Source organism: Canis lupus, chromosome X (assembly GCF_048164855.1).
Source record: "Canis lupus baileyi chromosome X, mCanLup2.hap1, whole genome shotgun sequence".
NCBI lineage: Eukaryota > Metazoa > Chordata > Mammalia > Carnivora > Canidae > Canis > Canis lupus.
In genome coordinates this window covers 73,855,118-73,881,612 of record NC_132876.1, presented here as the reverse complement: position 1 = coordinate 73,881,612, position 26,495 = coordinate 73,855,118, and the positions used below count along the sequence as shown (strand labels likewise).

Sequence of the window (26,495 nt, the reverse complement as noted above, 5' to 3'; positions counted from 1 at the left end):
TCAGGAAAAATTGAACAATGGAAATAAAAAGATTTATAAAAGAAGAAATATAAATGATTATATGAAAAGATGCTTAACCTCATTAGTAACTAATAAATGAAAATAAAGATTAAGAGGATTTTTTTGGTGTAGCATATTGGCAAAGATTATGATGACTGATACCAAGTGTTGATGGGTATGCAGGATAAAAGAACTTGCATGCACTGATCATAGAAATGGAAGTTAGACAATTTCTCTGAGGATTGTTTGGTGATACGTATCAAAATTTAAAATTTGCTTACCCTTTGACCAACTGAGGAATAAATGTGGACCAGTGTGTAGAGATATATACATAAGATGTATGATGTGTATTCATATATGTATGAATACATCACATTTTTTTCAGATTCTAAAGAATTTAGCTTAATTAATTTATTTTTTGTATACTTTTTATTGGAGTTCGATTTACCAACATATAGTATAACACCCAGTGCTCATCCTGTCATGTGCCCACATCAATGCCCGTCACCCAATCACCCCATTCCTCTGCCCACCTCCTCTTCCATTACCTATCATTCGTTTCCCAGAGTAGGGAGTCTCTCATGTTCTGTCACCCTTTTTGATTTTTCCCACTCATTTTATTTCCTTTCTCCTATGATCGCTTTCACTATTTTTTATATTCTCCATATAAATGAAACCATATAATGTTTGTCCTTCTCCAATCGACTTACTTCACTCAGCATAATACCCTGCAGTTCCATCCACATCGAGGCAAATGGTGGGTATTCGTTGTTTCAAATGGCTGAGCAACATTCCATTGTATATATAGACCACATCTTCTTTATCCATATCTTTTGAAGGATGCCGAAGCTCCATTCACAGTCTGGCTATTGTGGACACTGCTGTTATAAACATTGGGGAGCAGGTGTCTCAGTTTTCACTGCATCAAAATCCTTGGAGTAAATACCCAGTACTGCCATTGCTGGATCATAGCATAGCTCTATTTTTCACTCTGAGGAATCTCCACAGTTTCCAGAGTGGTTGTACCAGTTCACATTCTCACCACCACCAACAAGAGGGATCCCCTCCCTCTAAATCCTCTCCAACATCTATTGTTTCCTGTCTTGTTAATTTTCACCATTCTCAATGGTGTGACGGGTATCTCATTGTGATTTTGATTTGTATTTCCCTGATGGCAAGCGATGTGGAGCATTTTCTCATGTGTTTGTTGACCAGGTCTATGTCTTCCTCTGTGAAATTTCTGTTCATGTCTTTAGCCCATTTCATGATTGGATTGTTTGCTTCTTTGCTGTTGAATTTAATAGGTTCTTTATACATCTTGGATACTAGCCCTTTACCTGATAGGTCATTTGCAAATATCTTCTCCCATTGTAGGTTGTCTTTTAGTTTTGTTGACTGTTTCTTTTGCTGTGCAGAAGCTTTTTATCTTGATTAAGTCCCGACAGTTCATCTTGGCTTTTTTCCTTTGCCTTCATAGATGTATCTTGCAAGAAGTTGCTGTGGCCAACTTAAAAACGCGTGTTGCCTGTGTTCTCCTCTAGGATTTTGATGGATTCTTGTCTCACATTTAGATCTCTCATCCATTTTGAGTTTATCTTCGTGTATGGTGTAAGAGAATGGTCTAGTTTCATTATTCTGCATGTTTTTCCAGCACCATTTATTGAAGAGACTGTCCTTTCTCCAGTGGATAGTTTTTCCTGCTTTGTCGAATATTAGTTGACCATAGAGTTGAGGGCCCATTTCTGGATTCTCTATTCTGTTCCATTGATCTAGGTGTCTGTTTTTGTGCCAGTACCATACTGTCTTGATGATCACAACTCTGTAATACAACTTGAAATCTAGCACTGTGATGCTCCCGGCTCTGATTTTCTTTTTCAATATTCCCCTGGCTATTCAGGGTCTTTTCTGATTCCACACAAATCTTAAGATGATTTGTTCCAACTCTCTGAAGAAAGTCCATGGTATTTTGATAGGCCTTGCATTAAATGTGTAAATTACCCTGGATAATATTGACATTTTCACAATATTAATTCTTCCAATCCATGAGCATGGAATATTTTCCCATCTCATTGTGTCTTCCTCAATTTCTTTCAGAAGTGTTCTGTAGTTTTTAGTGTATAGATCCTTTACTTCTTTGGTTAGGTTTATTCCTAGGTATCTTACGCATTTGGGTGCAATTGTAAAAGGCATTAATTCCTTAATTTCTCTTTCTTCAGTCTGATTGTTAGTGTATAGAAATGCAACTGATTTCTGGGCATTGATTTTGTATCCTGCCACACTGCCAAATTGCTGTATGAGTTCTAGCAATCTTGGGGTGGAGGCTTTTGGGTTTTCTACGTAGAGTATCATGTCATTGGCGAAGAGGGAGAGTTTGACTTCTTCTTTGCCAATTTGAATGCCCTTTTTTGTTTTTGTTGAATTTAAGATTCTTATTTGTAGTGTGATCATGGCCAAGTGACCTCACTTTTTTGAGCCTCAGTTAACTTATATGTCAAATAAGGATTGTTACCTATTCCATCTAACTTAAATATTCATAGGAGTGAATGAGATAATGATTTGAAATTAGCTTTGTTTTCACTTGAGGGTGTTTAACATATTGGTTTCATAGATTTTTAGAACATAGGAATCTCTTCCTCAACCTCCCAGAGTGTGGGTTCCTCCAACATGTTTGCTCACACATCTCCAATTATGACTTCAGTACTTTTTTCAAGGGAGAGAGACAGAGGGAGAGGGAAAGAGAGAATCTTAAGCAGGCTCCATGCCCAATGCAGAGCCTGATGTGGAGCTTGACTCAGGGCTTGATCTCAGAATCTTGAGATCGTGATCTGAGCCAAAATCAAGAGTTGGATACTTAACCAACTCAGCCACCTAGGTGCCCCATGACTTCAGTACTTATTCAGTGACTCTCCAGTTTTAGACAGATATGATAAGAACCTTATTCCTTGCATCTCATTGTAGATTTCTCCCAGCTCTGTCCTTTAAAGCCATATAGAGCCCATTTCTTAAGGTGACCATTCTTAACAGTGACATTCTATGTGTTTGAATTTGGATGATCAAGTCCAAACACATAGGCAACATCCTTCTGAATCCTTCAAAATCAAACAATCTCAGATCCTCTAACTATTTCTCATGCATCCTGGGTTCCAGGCCCTCCCCAACTAGCTCACTCTCCTATGGATATACCTCAATGTGTGTGTCTCCTCTTAAAGTGGGGGAACTACAGAGGCATATAGTTTTTTAGATGAGGCATGAGTAGGGAAGAAGACAGGACTGTCTTTTCCTCCTGGAGCTTAGTCTTCTAGGTTTGAATTAACTCTCTTGGAAACCACAGCTCACTGCTAATGTTTATGAAGTTTATTATCAAGTAAAGCATCAGAGGTCTTTCTTTTCAATTATTTTATTTCATTTTATTTTATTTACAGTGTTATGTTAGTTTCAGGTATGTAATATAGTAATTCAACAATTCTATACATCACCACAGAAATCTTTTTAGCCATGGTACTGCTAAGTCACATTTCCCCCATTTTTCCTCATAACGTTGACTCTTTGGACTCCAGCACAAATATTACAGTTTGTTCTACTTTTATGTTTTACCATTATTTGGGCTTGTCACAAACTTTTTGGATCCTAACTCTATTGCTCAACCTATCCAAATTCTCTCTTAGATTCTTCTTTTTTTCTCTTTTGTTCTTTTCTTCCCTCTCTTCCTCTTCTTACTCCTATTCATGTTTCTTTTTTTCTTTTTCTTTTTACCATTTTATATAATTACAGTAGTAATTCAGGTTAATTGAAAAAAATAAATAATATAGAAATATATACACAAAGAAGAAAAAAATTTCTCTTTCATTTTTAATCCCAGTTCCCTTTCTGGAGATAACAACCGGTATCAGTTTACTGTGCATATTTCTCCTTTTCTGGGGACTTACATAGGTATAAACACATGGATTTTTAAATAAATATTTTATTTATTTATTCATTAGAGACACAGAGAGAGAGGCAGAGACACAGAGCGAGAAGCAGGCCCTATGCAGGGAGCCCAATGCAGGACTTGATCCCAGGACTCTGGGATCACGCAACACATGGATATTTTCATTCATAAATAGTATCATTCTATTCATATTGTTCTGTAACTTCATAGTCATAGTAGTTCTTTTCATGGTAGTTGATGGTTTTAAAAGGCTGAACAACATCCTGTTGAATGGATATAATATAATGTATATTGTATATAATTAGTCCCCTAAGGATGGGCATTTAGTTGTTTCCCTTAATTATATTAGTATTACAGTGAATGTTCTTATTAATTCCTCTTTGTGAACAGTAATGTGTTTCCCTAAGGTAGAGTGGTAGCAGAGCTGGCATATGTGCGCGCGCACACACACACACACACACACACACAAAAGGGGGAGAGATGAGAGAGAGAGAGAGAGGGAAAGAGAGAGAGAGAGTGAGAGTGTGTGTGTGTCGTAAGTGGAGGGAGGAATAATGAGATAGGATAGAACTAGGAGGTTCTGTTCTGTTAGTTTTGTCTTCTACTAGGAGAATTTAAGTCAGTGTAAGGGAAATTTGGGCCCTTGGAGCATCTGGACATAATACAACTTGATAGGCATGCAGGGATAGACATGAGAATAACAGATCCCTCTCTTCCCCTGAGCAATTTGTCCTCAGCTCCAAAGATATGCCTGGAAGTGTGTTGGGTTCTTTCTGCATGGAACACAAAATGTGATCCCTTTCCAGAAGCAACTGTAGCCCAGCCTGAAATGAGGAAAAGAAAAGAAAAAAAATACAACAGTTGACAAGACAAAGAAAAGATGTGGGAGGGAAGCCAGATAAGCACTGAAGACCTTGGTCACTACAGGAGGTGGGGAGAGGCAGAGAGTACAAGGAAGGCAGGAAAGATCAAAGGAGGGATTTGTGCAGAGACAAGAGTACACTGTACTGTGTTCATGTAGTGGAAGTAGCCTGGGTCCAGGGGAAGGGGTATGCTGGGGATCTGTGGGAGGAAGAAAAGTCTACAAAGGTTAAGTGTGTGCTGGGGAGAGGGGGTCACCTGACCCACTCTAAGCACAGGTGATGGCTGCATTTCTGAAGATCATCATGGAGCCCATGTGGAGGATGGCTATGTGGAGGATGGCCTGGATGGGGCAGCCAGGGGGCAGGGAGACCAGGAAGCCAGTGAGGGTTGTCCTAGGGCACTGACAGTGGAGATGAGGGGAAGAAGTTGTGAAAGCGGGGCTTGGTGACTGGATGGTAGGGGTCAGGAAGAAGGGAGTTAATGATGGTAATGGTGTGCACATAGAGGACGGTGCTGACAGCAAAACCACCAACAGACACAGTGCCAATAGGAAGGAGAGGCCTTTCCTGAGCTGCCACTATGGTGCTCGGTCTAGGAAGCTAAGGCTGCTTTGGGGTGAGGCCCTCAATTCATCTGGCCACTAACACCGCCTTTGGCAGTGCCTGCTCAGCACTTGCCCTCACCATGGCCTCCATCTATAAGCTCACCTGCATCTACTCAGCCCTCATCCTGCATGACAATGAAGTGATGGTCACAGAGGATAAGATCAATTCCCTCATTAAAGCAGCAGGTGTGAATGTTGAACTTTTCTGGCCGGGTTTGTTTGCAAAGGCCCTGGCCAACATGAACATTGGGAGCCTCATCTGCAATGTAGGAGCTGGTGGATTCACCACAGCAGCTGGCGCTGCACCAATGGGATATTCTGCTCCTTCAACCACTGCTGCCCCAGCTGAGGAGAAAAAAGGTGAAGCAAAGAAAGAAGAATCTGAGGAGTCTGATGATGATATGGGCTTTGGTCTTTTTAACTAAACTTCTATAAGCTGCCCAATAAAAAGCTGAACTCTTAAAAAAATATAGGAAGGAGGGCTCCTAGGGAGGCAGAGGGTGAATACCCCTTGTAGAGCCTCAGGTAGAACCAGGCACCTGGTCACTGCTGGAGGCATGAGTGGAGTGGACAAATAGTTTCTTTCTAGGTGTATTGAATTTGTGAAATGTGGGTCATTCATGGAAATTGCCATTTACTCATCAGGCTATCTGGCCACATATGGTCTCTGGTCACTGAGGGTAGAGCTGAGGGCTAGAGACTCTATTGGGAGACTGAGAGACTCTCTCTGCAAGGCTACTTTCATATTCCAAGAGGACACTGGCTCAAACTGAATTGATAATAGCTGGTTGGGGGAAGCTCTTGAAAAGTTTCCAGCCTTTTTAGAGGAAAAGCCAGAGGCAAGCTCTTCCCTTTCATTGTGGCCCATTAATATGATTAATAATAAACATTCCCAGGAACTTGATATTGGCAAGATGCTGTATCACCCCTGTTTATTATCTCCTCCCTACTATCTTAAGCTGTCTAGTGTGACTACTGAGGTGCAGTGGTGATATGAATCCTAAAATGCATCTCTCTCCTTGGGTTTTCTGATCACAGGTCAGGTTGTGGAAAGAATGTGGCCTTTTGACTCACAAAACCAGGGCCCCCAAATCCTTGTTTTTGTTGTCCAAGTCAACAAACTGTGTGACTTTTAGATAAGTCACTTCACTCCTCAAAGCTTCAAATTCCTCATTTCTACCTCTACAGTTTCTTGCTAGATATTGAAATGTCCTCCTCACTGCTTAGCACACAATAGGTGCCTCATTAATGTATCCTCTCCCCTTTCACCCAAACCTTAGCTTTTACTTCGAAGAAGTGGGTAGAAGACTGAGGATGCTTAAAAACAGTATTTCTCTACTGCTGAAACATAGTGTACTCACAGCCATATTGTACCAGGAGGACCTATTTTGAGGACACAGCAGTATATTCTTTTGCTTATTCTCTTGTTTGTGTAAAGGGTACAGCTAGCGTAGTGCTTGGTCTACTGACCCAGTGGAAGGAAGTAAGAGAAAGAGCCTGAGTGTGTGGCCTCAAGCTAATGTTTGCCCTCATTTCTGCCATATTTCTCTTTTATGAATAGGGGAGGGGTGCCAGGGTGGCTTAGTTGATTAGGCCTTGGTCTCTTGATCTCAGCTTAGATCTTGATCTCAGAGTGGTGAGTTCAAGCCCTACATTGGGCTCCATGCTGAGTGTGGAGCCTCCTGGAAAGAAGGGAGGAAGGAAGGAAGGAAGGAGGGAGGAAGGAAGGAAGGAAGAGAGAGAGAGAGAGAAAGAAAAGGAATGAATAGGGGAGAAAAGCAACTTTGGAGGCTTAGTTAATTGCTTACGTAAGCATCAGCCAAGACCAATTGTGCTGAGTGAAGCAGAAAAGATCTAATGTAGATGTAAAGAAGGACTTTCCAACAGTGATGAAAATGAAAAGCAGCCCTCAGAAAGTTCTAAGTGATGGGATCTTTCAACTGTTACCATCCAATAAATGGGAGTGTGGGGGGTGCTTCTTTATCCAATGTATCTCTGGAATTCAGGATTGCTCCCTATCCAATTCCTCTCTGGTATTGTCTCCCCTGCACTATCATGTCCTCTGAAGGAGAAATAGTATTTAGAATGCAGAAGCTTCTTTATTGCATTGAGTTTAGATATTGGGGGTGGGAGGTGATCAATAGTCCAATCTCATTTCTTTCTTGAGTTTGGCATAGGCTTTCACATAAATCAACATTATGCAGTTCCTGCTTTCAATTTCCTTGACTTTGATATCCAGACTTGCTGCTGCTTTATAATAGTCCCAGTCTCCCAGGAATCCTGAGCCTTTCCACCTGGACCTCATGTCTGGCCCAAAAGCCCAGATCTTATGCATCTGTTATCCTCTGATTCAAATGCCTCCACCTACCTTGGACTCTAGCTCTAGAATGATTCTGTACCACCCTCTGCTCATAACTGGATCTCACCTACCTTTACTGCTTAAAAAATACTTGCCTATTCCTCATTGAACCTTCTGAATTCAGATCTTCTGAAAATCCAAGTGTCTTTATACCTTTCACTTTCCTTACCCAAGGTAGCCAATATACATTAACTTTCATACACATGTCTTCTCTCTACAAACAGTGGCATAAACCTCATCATATCTAAACCTAAGTGTAGGGATTACTCTGGCCATAAGAAGATTGTGCTCTCATTTCACATATCATGGTAGGGAGTGGGGTGGGGGAAGATAAGAAGTTCTGGCCATATAGGTATAAAGTGTTTTACAAAGAAGTAAGAAACAAAGGTGTATTTCTCTGGCCATCTTGAAGAACAAGAGAGCACCTCAGCTGCCTCTACTTTTCTCTGGAGATGGAGGGATAACTAGGATGGCTCCCTCCCTAGCTAGATGGCTTTAAATGTAACCCTTTAAGCAATGTCCAGCTGCTTGACCATAATAACCATAATCAGCCTCTGTCTGGTGAAGTTGGAGAGGGGACTACTTCCCTTGTTCTAACTTTCAAAATTTCTTGCTTGTGTTATCACAACAGCTTAACTGAACTCAGTCTTCTCTATTATCCCTGAATCCATTATTTACACCTATTGCCCACTCATGGATAAGTTCTTTCCTCTTTCCAATGCTCAATTTGGGGACTGGACTACACAGTTTCTGATAGTCTATGTTTTTCTCCTATTTCCCACATTTATCCTCCCCAAAGGGCAAACCCTATCCTCTCTTGGCCCCTCTTCCCATCAGCTTCCTTAGCTTCCCCACCCTCTGATCTTTCTTTCCCCATTTGGACTCCTGTTCCCCCTTTCCCTTTTAATAGTATGTTCAGCTGCTTGACACTCCCTGACCAGCTCTCTCTTGTGTGTTACAGGGAGTGTTGACATGGGACATGGGGAATGACACACAGGGGGATTCCACTCTCCAGAATGAGTAATGAAAGTTGGAGTTTCCAATCAACTTCCCCTCCCTCTTTAGGCACTTAGTCTAATCTGAGGCCCTTGTGGGTTTTAGGAGAAAATAAATGAGGAAATCCATAAGTTCCTTGAACTTCAGGGAGAAAAAGGACATGGTAATGTCAAGGAATGTGATTGGCTGCTCTTGCTATCCTTCCTGCTGAGCTTCCTGGGGAGTGCTGCTCTTCCTTGGAGGATCAACTGCTCAGCTTAAGAAAATAGTTTGGGCAGGGAGGTTTTTTTTCAGTAGTATAATACATCTAAAGTAATTTTATTTTTTAAATTTTATTTTAAATTCCAGTATATTTAACATAGAGTGTTATAGTACTTTCAGGTGTACAATATAGTTATTCAACAATTCCATACATCACTCTGTACTCATCACAACAAGTGTACACCTTAATTCCTATCACCTATTTCACCCATCCTCCCAACTCTATCTCCCCTCTGATAATCATCAGTTTCTCTATAGCTAAGAGTCTGTTTTTTGGTTTGCCTCTTTCTCTTTTTACTTTGCTTGTTTTGCTTGTTTTTTTATATTCCACATATGAGTGAAATCATATGGTATTTATCTTTCTCGACTCACTTATTTCACTCAGCATTACACTCTCTAGCTCTATTCATGTCACTGCAAATGGCAAGATTTCATTCTTTTTATGGCTAATATTCCATTGTGTATATACTATATCTTCTTTAACCATTCATCTGTAGATGGACACTGAGCTGCTTCAGTTATGTGTAAATAATGTTGCTATAAACATGTATAGTTTGTGCATGTATCCTTTTGAATTAGTGTTTTTGTATTTTTTCGGTAAATACACAGGATGATTACTGAATCATAAGGTAGTTCTATTTTGAACTTTTTGAGGAACCTCCATATGTTTTCAGGAATGGCTGTACATTTGCATTCCTACCAACAGTTGCAAGAAGTTTCTTTTTTCTCCATAACCTCTCCAAAACCTGTTGTTTCTTGTGTGGTTGATTTTAGCCATTCTGACAGGTATGAGGTGATATCTCCTTGTAGTTTTGATTTACATTCCCCTGATGATGAGCTGAGTGGGGAACTTTGTTTACCTTAGCACACATCAATAAATTTTGACAGCAGTGAGAGAAACTGAGACACACTGATTGATGCACAGTGTTGAATTGGGAAAGCAGAGGAGCAGGGAATAAGACTGCTGATTCCTGAGTGCAAATGCAAGGCTAGTCTTTATGCAACCCTGCTACACTCATCTATTGTTCTAAGGATTCTACTTTCTTTCTCATCCTTTTATAATGTCAGAGTGGGAAAGGACCTTGGAAGCCCATGAATCCAATGTTTTCTTGTTAAAAAAGGGAAACTCAAGTCCGGAGAGGGGAAGGGACTTCCCAAGGCCACACAGTGGTCAGAGTGAGTTAATGGCAAAGCTACAACTAGAAGCCAGGTGTCTGACTACCCATCTCAAATATCCATTCCACTTCTCCCAGTTGGCTTATCATACTTGAGTTATGTGGTGCCCTACATTTTAAAGGATACCCAGACCATACCTTGTTGCCTATGCACAAGAGGAAAAAAACCTGACTAGGTTTTTTCAAAAAAAAGCTAGTTTTTTAAAACTCAAACTAGCCAGATAACTGCTACAATCTTGAACTCCATTGTCCTGGGATTCTGTGACCTTGAAAGAAGTAGAATGATTGCTGGCAGACACATCAAAGGCTTGGACGGAGGGTGCATCCAACCTGGGATATTATAGTCTTATCAGAAAGTAAACACGTAAATCATGAATGTGTTGGGAGAGGGGATAAAGCATCAAGCCATTGATTTGAAGAAGGTGAAGACTGGGATTTGAAGGAAGGAAAATAAGCAGACAAATAGGAAAGAAGCCAAATTCTGTTGAAAATGAGAATTGAGTAAGAACAGGGAGGAAATATGATGGGAAAAGGGATACGGAGACATACAGAAGATAATGAATGAAGTGTTAGTGGAGCTGAGGCAGTGTAGCCAAGAGAAGAGAAGTTTGGGGGGGATCTGTAATCTTCAGACCTCTAAGGAATTATCAGGGGCAGTAGGGGACTTTTGTGGGGCACAGGGAGCAGAGCTGAGATCCATAGGGTAAGTCACAGAGAAAAGGAGTTCAGCTACACACAAGGACTTTTTGAGAGTCAGAACTGTCTTGAGAGGGAACAGTTTTATAGGTAGTGAGCTCCCCATTAGTGGAAACTTGCAGTCAGAAGCTGTAAGCCTCTGCCAGGGTGCTGCCCTGGGTTGGGCTCTGCTTGAAGGTGGGGCCAGATGGCCTGGATTTGAAGGTGTAGGGGCTGTGAAAGGGGTGGGATTAAGAGTGGACCTGGGTCGGCGGTGGGAGTCCCTCTTGGAATGCCCAGGCCCAGCCTGACACCCACGAGGCTGGTGTGGCCAGGCTGGGCTGGGCGGGGCCAGGCCAGCGGCCGGCGAGAAGGCGGGCGCGAGGGCGGGGAGCAGCGCGGAAGCCCGGCCACATAAAGAAGCCGGCTACGCGACAGGGGCGGCTCTTTCCTGGGTGGGGTTTGTGAAGTTGTGGCCCGTTAGCAGGAAGCCGAGCAGTTGTCCCGACGCTAGAGAGGGACCCAATCTGAGCCCCCAGCCCCCAGAATCCTTGCTGTGTGTACTGTATGCTCAGTGCTGCCCGACAGCAACTAGCCGAACTTTATCAACTCTGCCACTTCTGCAGTCACCATGCCTAAGACGGTGAGTAGGGGGATGTGCGCTGCCGCCCTGGGAACTCCAGCTGACTCTAGTAGCCTCTTGCTGTGGTTAGGGGCTTGATCAGCCTTCCGCTCACTCAGAACACCGTGCCCTCCCCAAGGCCTGGGTTGGGGAGGGGCGAGAATGGAGATATCCTATGGTGAGCCCTGGGGTGTGAGGGGCTGCCGGGCTAGAAGTGTGGACTGGGCGGGACTGGCCTCTTTCTCAGATTCCAGTTTCCTGCGTGTGGGATGAGACAGTAGGGAACGTTCCATAGGGGCCTGAGGTCTCCTCTTGCCCCTGACAGGCTATGGGGGCAGGGGAGAGGAACACTTCCTCCAGATCAGGAACTGGCGCCTTTCTGAGGGGGCAAGGCCATGGTCCAGGAGGGGCTCTGGAACCAAGAAGCAAGGGGGTTTTAGGGAGATGCAATGGGATGATTCTGCACCCCCACTCACATTTGTCATAGTCTCCCCCAGTGGCTCCAGCTGTTTCCCACTAGTAGGGGAGGAAAGAGTTGGTGGAGGAGAGAGTTGTGGAGGGACTCATCAGAGGCTGTTTGCTTTTACCTAGGATCACTAATACTTCACTGGGAAGAGAAGTTCTGCTCTACTTCCTAGGGTAAAAGACCGGTTTCTTCCTTCTTTCCACCAACAGATCCCTGTTCTTCCTATTGCTTAATGTCTCTTTACCTCCTCCTATCCCCTCCAGACTGTGGGGTTTGGATTCTCCCCTCTTGGGCCACACATTTCTAGAATGGTGGTAGCTTCTAGGATTTGATCTCCACCCCACTGGCTATTATGAGAAGAGCAGAAGCCTCCTGGGAGTTGGGGCCTAGGGAGGCCGGATGCCCAGAAGGGAGGGGCATGGGAGGGGTTTGTCTGAGTAATGAGTCCTGCTTGCTTTTGTGCAAGTCATACCAAAAGGCTACTGAGGCCCTTCTCTTGTTCAGGAAGGCCTGGTGACCACCCTGGCTTGAGTCCCTAAGGCCAAACAGTTTGTTGTGCTTCCAGACCCCTCTCCCTAGAGGACTGCCTGAGCCTTGTAGAGCTGAGATAGTGACTAGTAGTCTTGAGAAAGTCTGAGGGTCCCTGGAGGAGAGTAGTGGGGGGCCGGCCTGGTTCTTTGGGTGTATATTGAATTTTGTTGTCACATTGCTGTATTCCAGCCTTTCTGCCAAGTCATTCTTGCTTTTCTTGCCTGTCCATTAGAAACATCAAATTTTCAACAAGTATGTGCTTCTACATTCTCTCTTTTTAAAAATTGTTCGTGGTTTTATGACATGGGGTTTTTCCACACTTGTCCCTCCACCCCCAACACACTTAAAGTGAAAGAGAATGGTTTTGGAAAGAGAAAGAAGGAAAAAAAGTCCACTGTCTCTGCCAACACAGAGGATTACAAAGATTCTTCCAGGAGATTCCTTTTGAGTTTATCTCTCTGTGGGTGGTTTTACCTAAATAAGATGGGTGGATCTCTGGGAACAGACTTTGACCCATGACCTCTCTTCACTAGTGGTATCTTTCATCCTCAATTCTAAAATATCTCCTAACTCTGAGAAACAAACAATGGATTGCTGAAGGGGAGGTGAGTGGGGGCATGGGGTAACTGGGTGATGAGCACTGAGGAGGGCACTTGATGGGATGAGCACTGGGTGTTATGCTATATGTTGGTAAATTGAACTTAAATAAAAATAAATGTAAAAAAATAACTGAGGGACGCGGTTGAGCATCTGCCTCCAGGCTTAGGGTGTGATCCTGCCCAAGATCCGGGATCCAGTCCCACATCAGGCTCCTTGCAGGGAGCCTGCTTCTCCCTCTACCTATGTCTCTGCCTCTCTCTCTCTCTCTCTGTGTGTCTCTCATGAATAAATAGATAAAATCTTTAAAAAAATAACTGAGAGTTATATAAAAATTACCGAAAAAAACCCTGAAAAAATAAATAAAATATCTCATCTTTAAATGCAACTTGACGGGCCTGGAAATTATCTCAAAGTTGCCTTAATCATTCCATCTCAGTAAGAATTGGCAAAGAAGATAGTGTGGTGATCCTTTTCCTGGGCTTGGAGAGAGGCTGGAGAATGAGCAGTTTGAGGTCAGGCCTAGGTACCTGAATGCTGAAGGTATTTTTATGGAGATTGACTGAAACTTGAATCAAATTGGAAGGAGAGGGATGAATTTTTATAGTCTAAAAGCTTTGGAGAATTTTCCATTCTGTTCAGTTTAAGAGATGGTCAAATTTTAGCAGAAGTAATTATATCATGCCTATTAAGACCATACAATCTTGACCTGAAAGGGACCTCTGAGACTGTCTAGTACAACTTTCGCCCTCTCCCCAACCCACTATTTATCTCTTTTAACTAATGAGTATATTGGGCCTATAGAAAAGACCCTACCAGGCAGCCTGGGTGGCTCAGCAGTTTAGCGCCGCCTTCAGCCCAGGGTGTGATCCTGGAGACCCAGGATCGAGTTCCACGTTGGGCTCTCTGCATGGAGCCTGCTTCTGTCTCTGCCTCGGTGTGTGTGTGTGTGTGTGTGTGTGTGTGTGTGTGTCTCATGGATAAATAAATAAAATCTTTAAAAAAAGAGAAAAGACCCTACCAAGATTAGGACCCAGGCTTTTTGATGCTTATTTCAGTGACCCTCCATTCTGACTTAGTGATTAGGTTCTTGAAGTGGAGTCTTCTCTCCTGGCCAAAGCAAACTGCCCCTGTTTGTAGCCCTTCCTGGTCCTCAGATAAAATAGACAAAGTAACATTGGCATTTGGTGGTCTCTGGGTGAGAGTTGGGGGTTTCACAAGGTTCCTGCCCCCTGTTACTTTTCTCATTCCTCATCTCAATGCATCCAGAGGCATACACTAGTTCACTGCAGGCCAGCTTTAATGAAGGATGGAAATTCCCTATTTTCCGTTCCTTCTTCACTAGTTAGGCTACCAGGCTATTTCTGGAGTATGATAGATAGGGAAGGATAGTGGAAAAATAAAATCCGTTCATTCATATGAACCATGTCCATACTCTGTTGAAGGTTGGTTTCACTTTTATAGTCAGTTGTCTCCCTTAGTAAGCCCAACCTCCATTAAATCTGTTAAAACATGCTTCTCTGCACCCTCTCCCTGCCAATTCTTAGATTCTGCTTCTATTTGCCATTTTCCTAAGTTTGCTTTAGTAGCCAGTATGAAGAAGCTTTTTAACTGATATCTACACTTTCTGCCATGATATTTGTAAGAAACAAAAAACAAAACAAAACAAAAAACCTTGCCTCTCCCTGCCCTTTTTCATTTTTTTTTTCAGATCACAGAATATTTCGGACTGATTCCCTAAAAAGAGATTGTTTTAAATTTTCAAGGTTTCCTTAAGTTTTTGGTTTGTTAGAGTTGAAAAGGCTCTTCAAGTCTAACCCTTCTCATTGTATAGATGGGGAAACTGAGACCCACATATAAGGAAGGGCTGACCTAGAATAATGTAGCATGTCAGTAGCAAAGCCAGGACTTGAATCTAGGTCTGAGTTCGAGTATCAGTCTTGGTAAATAAAACCTTTTCAATTTGCTGGATTTTTACCCCTATCTCAATAGGTCAGAGAAAGGTGATCAAATGATTGTTGAGGGGACCATCCATGTGGGCAGATATAGAGTCCACCTCCTTGAAATATTTGAAGGCTTCTGGATCTGCATTCAGCTAAACTTTAACAGGGACTGTGTGGGCTATTTATTCTCCTGCCATTCCTAGCATTGCTTGAGCCACTCGAGTGGCACTAAACTGGTACTTTGTGAATAGAAGGCAGAATCTCAGTCTTTTAACCCTCGAACCAGCCCTGCCTACAGACTTCAGGGTGGGGCAAGGGATTAGGAATGAAAGTTATATGTAAGAGAGGGTGCCTCTGGATTCTGCATCCTTTCACTGCTTTATTCCTCCAGTCCATTCGGCCCTTTGTGAAAGCATAGATGATAAAGCAGGAACCATCTTGGGGATTTCCTTTAGGCTGCTTCTTGAATAGCCATCTGGGCAGAGAGGGGGTGGTGGGGCAGGAGGACACTTGAAGGCACTAACTAATCTATACTTAGTTTTGTAGAGGGGAAAGTTGCTCGGTGAGTGGGTGACAGAGATGATATTGACCACTAGTCTGCTAACTCTCCATTATTCTCTAGCTGCCTGTAACAATTGCTTGTGTTAAGGGTGTTATTTTTACTTTTCTCTCTTCCTCCTTTCAGGAGAGTGCTTTAATAGATGGTGAAGTGATATTTAGAGGTCATCTGGTCTTTCTTCCTGACTCCAAATCCAATTCTATCTGGATAAGATGAGATGACAGCTACATTTATTCTGAGTTCTGTTCTACTTGTGTTGCTTGGCAACAGTCTGTCTAGGTTCCTTTGTATCTTCCTTGGAGTCCCCCTCACTGGAATTTCCAGACTCAAGGTCTCCAGAAGGGAGAGTATCTGGCTACCAACACTACCAGCATTGGTGCTTTAATGGCTAGAGTAGCTGAAAATTGGCATTATTATAGGCTGGGAACAGTGTGTTTCTGATTTTCCAAGATAGAACTGAGTTTATCATGTACATCTTTCCAAACTCATAATCATTTCTTCCTGCTACCACACCCCACTCTTCTGCCTCAAAGGAAAAAAAAGAGTACAAAGGTGGTCTCCTTTGGCCAGCCTGGTGATCAAGTGGAGAGGTGGTCTTGTCATGATAGGATGGCTTTTGTTTTTCATCTTTACCATTTCCTGCTTGATAGAGCTGAAAAACCTTACATTTTCAGGTTTTGATTTGTGGTACAGTAACTTGAAGGGTAGCTCAGGACTCCATTGATTTGGAAAGTGGCAAGTAACACTGACCTGAGAATTTTTCTTTTTCTCTTTCCATGTAAAAATAACATCTTCCCTGTCCTCAATAAAGTGATCTAAATGAAGTAAATATTTAGGCAAGTTCTTTCTTTAGGGTCCCAGTCTCTCCAGTTTGTCATGAGGGTACTATAAAAGTAGTAAGTACACTCTAGTGTACTCCAGTACTAATGTCCCTGAGTGCCTTGATGATACAGCTTCAGGCCTCCCATTTGTATGTTTTTCTTAAGACATTTTTCCCCTCAAAATTAGAGTGCTTTCTTTGTACCAGGCAGTGTGCTAGGCTTTGCTGGGAATACACAGTTTATCAGCACTTGCTAGAATATGCCTTCTTTGTCCCCGTGTACCTCTGCAGTACTAAAAAAATAGTACTGCGTGCTGAGTTTAGAATGGAGAGTTGGTTTGTTTCATTAGTAGCTTTGACAAGAACACTGGAATGAGTGTCCTTGATGTTTCTTCTTAAGTTTATAGAGGGGAACGGGGTATGTCTTTCCTTACTGAGGAATAAAAAAGAAACCAAATAACATTATATTGTGAAGGCTGTGATTTGACTGAAGAGCCTCAGACAAACAGACAACTGCATGAGTTTCCTTCCCTTTCTTTTCACTGGCTGCCAGTAGCATATATCCTCTGTAGGATATGGAAATGGAAATGGAAATGGAAATGTCAGGAAGCTGCTAGGTCATGTTTCTTTTTTTTTTTCAAAGATTTTATTTATTCATGAGACACACACACACACACACACAGAGAGAGAGAGAGAGAGAGAGAGAGAGAAGCAGAGACACAGGCAGAGGGAGAAGCAGGCTCCATGCAAGGAGCCTGACATAGGACTCGATTCCAGGGCTCCAGAATCAGGCCCTGGGCTGAAGGCAGCGCTAAACCGCTGAGCTACCCGGGCTGCCCTAGGTCATGTTTCAAAAGTACTTTTAACCTTATGAGTGTGGTAGTTAGATATTGGTAGACCTTGAGGAGCTAATGGACCTCTTCCCAAGGTATCTACTACCAGTGATCTGAGGGCTAGCTGTTGTGAGGTACATTTCAAGTGCGTCTCTACTTAGGATGACCTTAGCCTTAAGCTTCACTTCAGCTGATTATTCTGGATGGTCTAGGTTTCTCACATGGTATTTTGAACCAGAGACCAAATGACCAGGCCTTAAAACTTTTAGTTCTACCTTTTTTGTTTTAGATGAGGCCAGCAAAGTCCAGCAAAGGGAAGTGATATGCATGAATGGTAATAAGGTTGGGACTAAAACTCAAATTAGCTGGCCTCCAGTGTAGGGAAAGAACATTAAAAAAAAAAAGATTTATTTATTTATTTTAGGGAGAGCAGGACCTGAGCCAAAATCAAGAGTCAGATGTCCAATGGATTGAGTCACCCAGGTATCCATAGGGGAGGAACTTTTAAGATATTCCTTCTAAGTGGCACTTGGTGTAGTGTGCTCAGAGTTTCCTACCTTTGTACTAGGGTGACTTGACCATAGTTTTATGGCTATGGAAAGAGCAAGTCCTTCTGAGTGTGTACAGCTGACCTCAGCGGTTACTTTATATGGGGATGGTTCAAGCTCTTACAGTGCGTTTGAGACTCTTTGTAGCACATCCCAGGAAGGTAAGAGTTTTTTGCTTTGTTTGCAGTGGGTGGTAGAAAACAGATGTGTGTGTTGAAGGGAGGTAAAGAGAGGAGACTAGCCTCATTTTCCTGCTTGTGACTGGCCTCAACTGTCCTAAGAGTCTTAATGGAGTATAGTTATTCCTTTTATGTATATTCATAGCTAGAGGAGTCAGCCAGCTTATTCAGGATCACATAGAGTTGGAAAGGAGAACTTGGCTTTCCCAATCACTAAGTTAGCAGTCTCTCACTAACTTGCCTGCCTTGGAAGAATGACTCTGTTCACCATGGGGGCACAGACTTCCAGAGAATTGGCTCTGGTGATTACATTAACAAGATGGCTGCAGTGGAGTTCCCCTAAACAGCTTCTGCTGTAGAGGTTTCAATCAGCGTGTGACTCAGTTTTTCTGGGGCCCCAGAATCACTGTTTAATTTTCCTGCCTGCCCCTCACCCAAATTGTTGCTTTCTCTTTCTAAATTTTGAGTTCTGACCTTTCTGTATCTGACTCAGTGCTCCAGCTTGACCTGTTTCTTGAGTAAGGAGAACATTATGGTACTTTCATTAGTACTTTGGTGGCAGTATTTGCTGCTGTAGCAACCATTTGAAATCAGACTGGAATCTCCTGGCCTCAACCCTCACTACTTACCTCTAGGTGTTATAGGCCAGGCCTAGGGCAGGTAGAGACCACCCGCACTGTTACAAAAAAAAAAAAAAAAAGACTTTTCAGGCCTTCATAGAAGGGTAGCATAGAGTAGTAGAGAAAAGCACAGACTCTGGAACCAGACTTCTTGGACTCAAATCCCAGCTGTGTGACCAATTAGTTGTGTAGACTGGGGCAAGTTACTTAATTGTATGCCTCATTTTTCCTCAACTGCAAAGTGAAGATAATAATAGTACCTATTTCATAGGGTTGTTCTGAGGATTAAATGAGGCAATATGTGTAAAGTGCTTAGAACTATGCCTAGCATCTAATAAGTTAGATGCAAATGTTAGTTATTATAATTACTTATGGAATCGAACTACCCAACCATGTGTTAGGTAAAATGGATAAGAAAGAAGGCAGGCAGTTGCATCCTCACCATTTATTGAGTGGCTGCTAGGTACTATTTACTATAAGGGGTACAAATAAATGACGGGAGTGTACAATTGCTACCTTCATAGATCTTCTGTTTAATTGGAGATTTAGGGCTAGCTCACTTAAAAACATTTTGAGAAAAATATATTTATATGGCAATCTCTATGGATTTTGGGAAGGGGGTTTAATGGGACATGAACAGGACTTTGAAGTGTATCCTTGGGAGTGGTGGCTGTTCTGGGTAGGAGAGTGATGTGGTTTTGGTATGTGGACATAAACCCTAGTCTAATGCTCTTTGGAAAGTGAGTTTGGGGGGCCTACATGGCTCAGTCGGGTAAGTGTCTGCTTCAGCTCAGGGCATGATCCCAGGGTCCTGGGATTGAGCCCCAAGTTGGAATCCATGCTCAGTAGGGCATCTGCTTCTCCCCCTCTGTCCTCCTGCTAGTGCTGCTCTCTCTCTCTCTCTCTCAAATCAATAAATAAAATCATTTTTAGAAAGAAAGTGAGTTTGTCTGAAATGAAGGAAGCCTTCAGGTGTTTCCAGGAGAGCCACAGAGTACATGTAAGTAAGCTTAGACAGACCAAGTTATTCTTTGTATGGTCAGTTAGAGGCAATAGTTCTGAAGGGGTCTATTGGGGAAAGACTGCACTTTGGATTTTCTAAAATTGGGTGAATTAACTGAAATAAATTTTATTGTCTTTGTTGCCCATGTAGGTATTTTGTGTTACAGAGTGTCAGTTAGGGCCTAATGAAAGAGAAAAGTGGGCATTTGGTGTCTTACAAAACAAAGTATAATCCCAAGAAAATCCTTTCCTGGATATGTATTTGGGAGGTGACAGGGGTCAGCGCCTCGAAGGGGGAACAATGCATACCTATCAGGCTTGGTCAGTATTTCCTTTCCTCTCTTTAGTTCTGGATTCCCTTAAATACCTGGGAAGAGGGGGGTGCCTGAGTGATGCAGTCAGTTGAGCTTCTGACTTTTGGCTCAGGGTCCTGAGAATCAAGCTCCCGTGTTAGGATCCATGCTCAGTGCAGAGTCTGCTTAATATTCCCTCTCCCTCAGCCCCTCCCAGTCATTCTCTCTCTTTTTCTCTCTCTCTCAAATAAATAAATCTTTAAAAAAAGATACTTGGGAAGGCTCAAGACTTTATTTTTCTCCAGTGTAGTGTGTTTAGATAAGGTTCCTAATTTTGCTGTCTTGGTCTAATCTGCCGTCTACCACTCCCTCCCACATCCCCCAACCTTTTTCAGAAATCTCAACCTGAAGGTTAGATGAAGTACACCAAGAAGTTCTTATCTGTTGTAATCTTTGACTGAGGTTGACTAATCCGTGTTACGGAGTTGTAGGGTGGGAGTCAAGGTAATAGACAATTTGAGTGTCATCAGTTAAGTTGTACCAATCTTTGCTATCCTCAAGGGTGTTTTCTTTTAAGAATTTATGTATGTATGTATGTATGTATTTATTTATTTATTTTTAGAGAGAGATAGAGCATGAGCAGACGGAGGGGCTAAGGGAAAAGGAGAGAGAGAATCTTAAACAGACTCTGCACTGAGCACAGAGCCTGATGGGAGGCTTGATCTCATGATCCTGAGATCATGACCTGAGCCGAAATCAAGAGTTGGATGCTTAACTGACTGAGCCACCCAGGTACCCCACTATCTTCAAGGGTTTTAAGTGAACAAAACTCTTCTCCAAACATTTTTGTAGATATTCCTAGGATGTTAATAACTCAGAAATTCCCTGCTGAGAACAAAATTCACTTAACCTCTTTGCCTTTGAAATTTTCTTTTCTCTAAGATGAAACTATAACAATATCAGAAATATGTAACTATAGTAGATCAGAGTCCTCTTCAGGTTTCTTACTCATCTTGGCACCTGGGTCATGGTGAATCTAGAATATGCTTAGTGAGAACATCTGGCATTTTGCTTCAGAGTTCTACTATACCTCTCTGCTGGTACTTGAAAAGCTAGGCTCCAGCACAGCCTGACCTAGGCTTGGGGAAAAATCTCTTTTGCTTGTCTTTCTCTCTGCAATAGCCTGGACATTTTCCTAAGGTTGGGAGTTTGCCTCCTGGCCTTAGGCCAGTTGCCAGAGGAAACCAATGACTAAATGCTTCCTCCTTGAGACGTCAGCTTTTGGACCCTTTCCTGATAATTCCCTACCAGTTAAGTATGCCTTATTTGGCTATTTTCTCCCCCCTCAAATGCCCTTTGCTACCTCAACTAGTCCCGTTCTTTTTTGGTACAAGGAATGCATTTCTCTTTATAGTTTATATAGTGCCACCTGCAAACTTTTCTTTTTTGCCTGGTGTAGGGCTTGCTTGGAGCAGGTGGTTGAGGCTCTTTCATGGAGGTGGGGGAAAAGTGGGAAAGAAGAGAGAAATATGGAAGATATCTGGAATAATGTAATTTTTCCACCCTGCTTTCATTTCTCCTCATTCTTTTTTATCTCTCCTGGCTCTGGTGACCCAGTCTGGCCACCCCTGTCTAACTTCTTAGATCTCTGACAGCCTAAGGGTAGTCTTGCTTAATCTAAAAAGGCTCAGAGTGTGGGGGTGGGGCGGGGTCATGCTGGGCGTCTCAGCATCTTTAACTATTCCTTTGGAGTAGGTAAAGCCTTCCAGTTAGTAAATTCTTTGTGTGTGCCTTTGGTATGCCTAACCTTTTCACGTGGCTTTCCTGAGTGGAATGAGTCCAGTGTCCCCCTGCTTCCCATCCTCAGTCCTGAGCAGTCTAGCCCTAGGTTATAAGACCTGTGCTTTTGACATTTAAAGCTTGAGACACGTCTCTAGATGTTTTTTTTTTCTTAATGCTTTTTAATATAAATGGTGCAATGAAAAGAATAACGTACTTAATCAGGATATCTGCTTCTTAGTATCTGCCTGTGTGACCTTAGGCAAGTCATTTCTATGGGCCATAGTTTTAATATCTGTAAAATATTAACATTATTAATATTAATATTCTATTGTCAGGAGAACATTGTTTTTTCCTGACATTCTGATTATTTGTGCCAGTTTTTAAGAAGATAGTAAGGCTTTTTGGAAGGAGTGTAACAGAACAGACAGCAGTGACTATTTGGAGAAGTTGCCCACTTTTTACAATAACATTGGGAACATCATCCCCCCCACCCAGCTATCCATGTGTAAGTAGCCCTCTTTATTTCAGTGAGCTCTGCTTGGAGGTATTAGATCCACCTACTACAGAGTCACTGTGGGCATCCTGGCTTCTTGGAGAGACAACTGTTGACTAAGTGCCTTGGGTAGGGCCTTGGAATCTGGCCTGAAAACCACAATTGCTGGTTATTTTGGGTCATTAGTGACTCTAGGAAGAATAGAAGACCCTTGTCATTGTTCAAGCAGGGAAGAGGGAGGCTAAGAAACAAACCAAAACTGAATGCAAATGAGATTTGACTTCCCTTACCCCCTTCCTCCACAACATCCCTCTTCTTAGGGCTATGAAATTGCTTTTGGCCAAATCTTAAATTGCTAAGGTCCCCTTCCTTTTCCTCTGAGTCACTAATATCTATGTTTCCCTTGGATGGGGAGAGCTAGGTGATGTGGACTTGGGTGGAAAGGAGAGGAGGAATTTCTAGTGAGGGAGATTGCTGCACGCCTAGTGTTAAACTTTCAACTGATCCTGCATTTTGTGAATATGGCTTTCTTTGGTGTTAGACCTGTAGATCAAAGAAGAGTTTGAATTTCCTGTCAAGGCCTAATGGGCTGATGGGACATAAGCAAGGTCCTAGAAATTATGTGTTTTGGGGCTGGATCTGTTTACCCATCTTCTTCCTCTTTACTGACTATTTTGTATAGTTCTTACTTGTGAATCAAGGATCCTAGGCTATAATTCAGCCATCTAGGAGTTGGCCATGAATTTGATCTTTACCTACCCTGTGCCCTCTGTGGGGAGGGCATGATAGAAGTATTCTTGGTATTTGTCTTCATTTGTTTGGGAACAAGTTCCTAGGGCAATTTAACCAAAGAAGGCTTAGTTGGGTAGAGCTGGGTAGTGCTTTTGGGTAGAAAACTCTTCCCCAATATCGGGCAGAAATAGCCTCCAGGCTGTGTAGGAACTTGTTGCTGAGTACAACCACCTTGCTGTCAGCCTTTCCTTTCTAGAGGCCTCTCAGATGGTAGATTGGAATGACTGTTGGTGAGGGAGAGTAAGGAAGCAGGTGGATTAGTGAGAAGGGGAGAAAGAAAGAGGAGTCAAATGAAAGAAGAATAGCTAATTTTATATTTCCTCTTTTTATAAAACCCAACATGACATATGACAAAGTTTAGTAGAGGAAGAAATCTTCCATAAATCCACCATTTTAACATAGCAATTTATGTATATTTCTTGTCATAGCTCATATATGTAATATAATTTTCCATAGTGCAGCCATAGTATACATTAAAAAATCCTGCTACATTATCCTTACCTAATATATCACTAAAAACTTACATAAATGCTGTTTAGTTTTTTTTAAAGTGAACACTTTAATGGTTTTATAAAATTCCATCCAATGGCTGTGCCATAATTTTACATTACTCTTTTAGGAGCCATTTAGATTACTCCCAGCATTTGCTAGTATTAATAACATTGCAGTATATGTGAAAAGAATGTCTAAACTTTTTTTTAAAGATTTTATTTATTTATTCATGAGAGACACAGAAAGAGAGAGAGGCAGAGACACAGGCAGAGGGAGAAGCAGGCTCCATGCAGGGAGCCTGACATGGGACTCAATCCCAGGTCTCCAGGATCATAACCTGGGCTGAAGGCGGCGCTAAACCGCTGAGCCACCCGGGCTGCCTGTAAACCTGGCTCCATCCTAGCTTACTTTCTGGACTTACCTCTCCACATGTATGCTGTACTATGGCTTTGTGGGATCATGGTTTTCCAAGTAAGCCATGCCTTTTATATCTTTCAGCTCTAGCATATGTCTTTTCTTTCAGTTTGAAATGTCAAGTGTGTCTTCTTTACCTCCTTCCACTCTATGTCACCTCTACTGGAAGCTTTCTTTAATACTCTTAGGTGGTATTACTTGTACCATCTTCTGTATGCTGACTGTACTTCCTTCATAAGAATTTCTGTTATGATACATACCATGCAGAGTAGCAACCCTCTGGGTTCCCAGATTTTCTTCTTCAGTAAACTCGTGGACTTGAAAGTTTCTAACTCCCTTGCCTCAAGAAGGGGCTCTTATCCAGGTGGAGGTGGTTAGGGATGGGCAAGTCTTTGAAGAATGTATAGTCAGTGACAGACATAGAGAGGGAGAAGCAGTGGTAATGTATGCAAGGGATCCAAGAGTGTTGAATTAGAACCTGGTAGAAGGTACTAGGCACTAGTAATGGAAAAAATACACCTTGGAGAAGGGAAAAAATGCATTAGCACCAATAGGGAGGAGAGGCAGCTGAGAGAGTATTGTTGGCCTTCAACCACCAGTGCAAACTTCTTAAATCATTCCAAATCTCAGTTTCATGTCTGCAATATGGAAAGAGTAACAGCACCCTACGTTTTAGGGTTATGGTGAAGATTCATCCACTAATGCATCTGAAAGTGCTCTGTGAGATATGGGCCACAAGGGAAGAAGGGAAGGCCTAGGATATGCTAGAACTTTTCCAGTTATCCTCTTAGAGCTCTTTCTTATGTGTAGTTCCTATTAAGCCTCTGAACCCAGAATGGGAGATGCTATGGTTTCCCTGAGCAAGCCCTACAGCTTAGTGCTTTAGTGGAAGGTATGCAAGGAAGGTGGAAATATTTGTGGAAGCTGCAGTGAAACTGGGTACCTTTCAGGCCTTCTGGCTCCAAATTTGCCATGGTTAGAAGGACAGGTCTCTGTGTCTGTCACTGCCTATATATTCAAAGAAGAATATCCCACCTGTCTTGGGCAAATAGCTCATGGGGAGCCATCAAAGCCAGATCAAGGTCTTTGGATGGAGATTCTGCTCTATCTAGTCTGCTTTTGTTTCTCCACATACTACCATGGCTTCTTGCTGCTGTTCTGGCCATTTGAAAATCCCCAAGCTACCCCAGGATTTTGTTTTATAAAGGAAGCAAATTATATGAATCCATGGAAGATTCCTAACTATAAAACACAACAAAGGGAAGGGACTTGCTTGAGGTCCCATAGTGAGTCAGGACTCTCAGGAGTGTGTTCTTTTCCACTAAGAGTGTAAAATTCATGAGAACAGGGAGAGTTTCCCACTACTTATTGTATCCCCAGTACCTAGTACAGTACCTGGCATAGAGGAGGTACTCAACAAATATACGTTGAATAGATGCATTAATGGCTACTGTTGTCAAGTTGGATTGTCTTTCTCAGGCTTCTTTGGCTAAATCTACTGGAAAGCCAAACAACAATTCCAGTGGCCTACTGTAAATTAGCTAATGTAGACCCACCTGGGCCCTGGCAGAATGGAACTGAGTAGTGTCAAGGAATGGGGAGGAGTTGTTCCTCTTATATACCTTGGAGATCCTGTTTACCTGTGAGTGGCCAGCTTGTTCACAGACAATTTCCACTCCCTTTTTTTCATGTCTTCACACAATGTTGGTAGCGTTCACACCAAGGAAGAATATTTGAATCTGACAGTCTAAGCAAGAATAATTAGGTAGGGAAATATTTTCCAAACAATTTCCCAGACAGAAAGTGGTTAGGGTGCTCCTGCTGAGTTATCCATAGGGTCCTACTCTTATGTTGATGTGGATAACTGACCTTAACCACAAAGAAAATAATGGACTTTGGCTTCTGGAATAAGAAAAGAAATAGGCTTCTACTTTCCTGGTACTTCCAGTACCATCCTTCCAGGCTGTGAACTCAGGCAGGGGTGATGAATTTATGAGACTGGGATTGAGAGGGAGGCAACCCTTCAAAGAATGGAGGTAAAAGAGACCACGTATGAAATTGTACTACACAGATGTTATTCCAGGGTGAGTTTGAACAGTTCTCCTTTCCCCACTGTATTGGAATTAAGCCTTTTTCAGGGAGTGTTAAGACTGAGGAGCTCTTGAAGGAGCTCTTAGAGACCCCTCTAGATAAGTTCCTCTGGAGCCTCTAGCTTTGAGCAGCTCTGAAAAAGAAATACGTGGGTTAGAAAGCTTGGAGGGAGTTACAGGTTTAGAGGAGAGGTGCCTGCTTTCCAAGTAGTTCCCTGTTTAAAACAACCTTGACAGATGTGAATTGAAGGAATCCTTTTACAGGTTGGTTGGCATTGTCCTGAAATTATTTTCCAGTGTTCCTAGCTTTCCTTATCCCTTGCCTGGACAACAAACAAACAAAACAAAAAGGTCTCCAACAAAATACTAATAATTCTCTATGTTTGTGACAGGCATCATAGCTGTCAAAACCGTTTTTACCAGTTACTATGTCATGTGATATTCATTAGCTCTCTCCACTTGTCAGGATAGGAATTATTATCCCCATATTTTCATATGGGAAAACTGAGGCTCAAAGAGGCTAAGGGACTCTGCACAATTATTCAGCTAATGAATAA

The 26,495-nt window shown here is 42.3% G+C and overlaps 2 protein-coding genes across 6 annotated transcripts in view; both read left to right on the top strand.

The window, feature by feature from the left end:
* Positions 1 to 5,476: 5,476 nt before the first annotated feature.
* Positions 5,477 to 5,821, top strand: LOC140628257 (large ribosomal subunit protein P1-like). The gene is made up of 2 exons (XM_072817448.1): positions 5,477 to 5,547; positions 5,623 to 5,821. Exons 1-2 carry the CDS (start codon positions 5,477 to 5,479, stop codon positions 5,819 to 5,821), a joined length of 270 nt encoding a protein of 89 aa, XP_072673549.1.
* A 5,299-nt stretch (positions 5,822 to 11,120) lies between these two features.
* MSN (moesin) overlaps positions 11,121 to 26,495 on the top strand; it is a 66,675-nt gene continuing 51,300 nt past the window's right edge. Inside the window, exons 1-2 of one of the 5 annotated variants that reach the window (XM_072816744.1) lie at positions 11,360 to 11,505; positions 12,076 to 12,123. Coding sequence is in view for 1 of the 5 variants with exons in the window: in XM_072816741.1 (XP_072672842.1) it covers positions 11,494 to 11,505 (12 nt within the window). In the remaining 4 variants the exon portion in view is untranslated. Of the gene's footprint in view, positions 11,506 to 12,075; positions 12,124 to 26,495 lie in introns of all 5 variants that reach the window. The other 4 variants (XM_072816739.1, XM_072816741.1, XM_072816742.1 and 1 more) reach the window with 4 other exon arrangements.

Coding starts and splice junctions, on each gene's coding strand:
- LOC140628257 (XM_072817448.1), top strand. CDS start 5,477: ATGGCCTCCATCTATAAGCTCACCTGCATCTACTCAGCCCTCATCCTG. Junction 5,548..5,622: donor GACAATGAAGTGATGGTCAC/AGAGGATAAGAT, acceptor TTTGTTTGCAAA/GGCCCTGGCCAACATGAACA.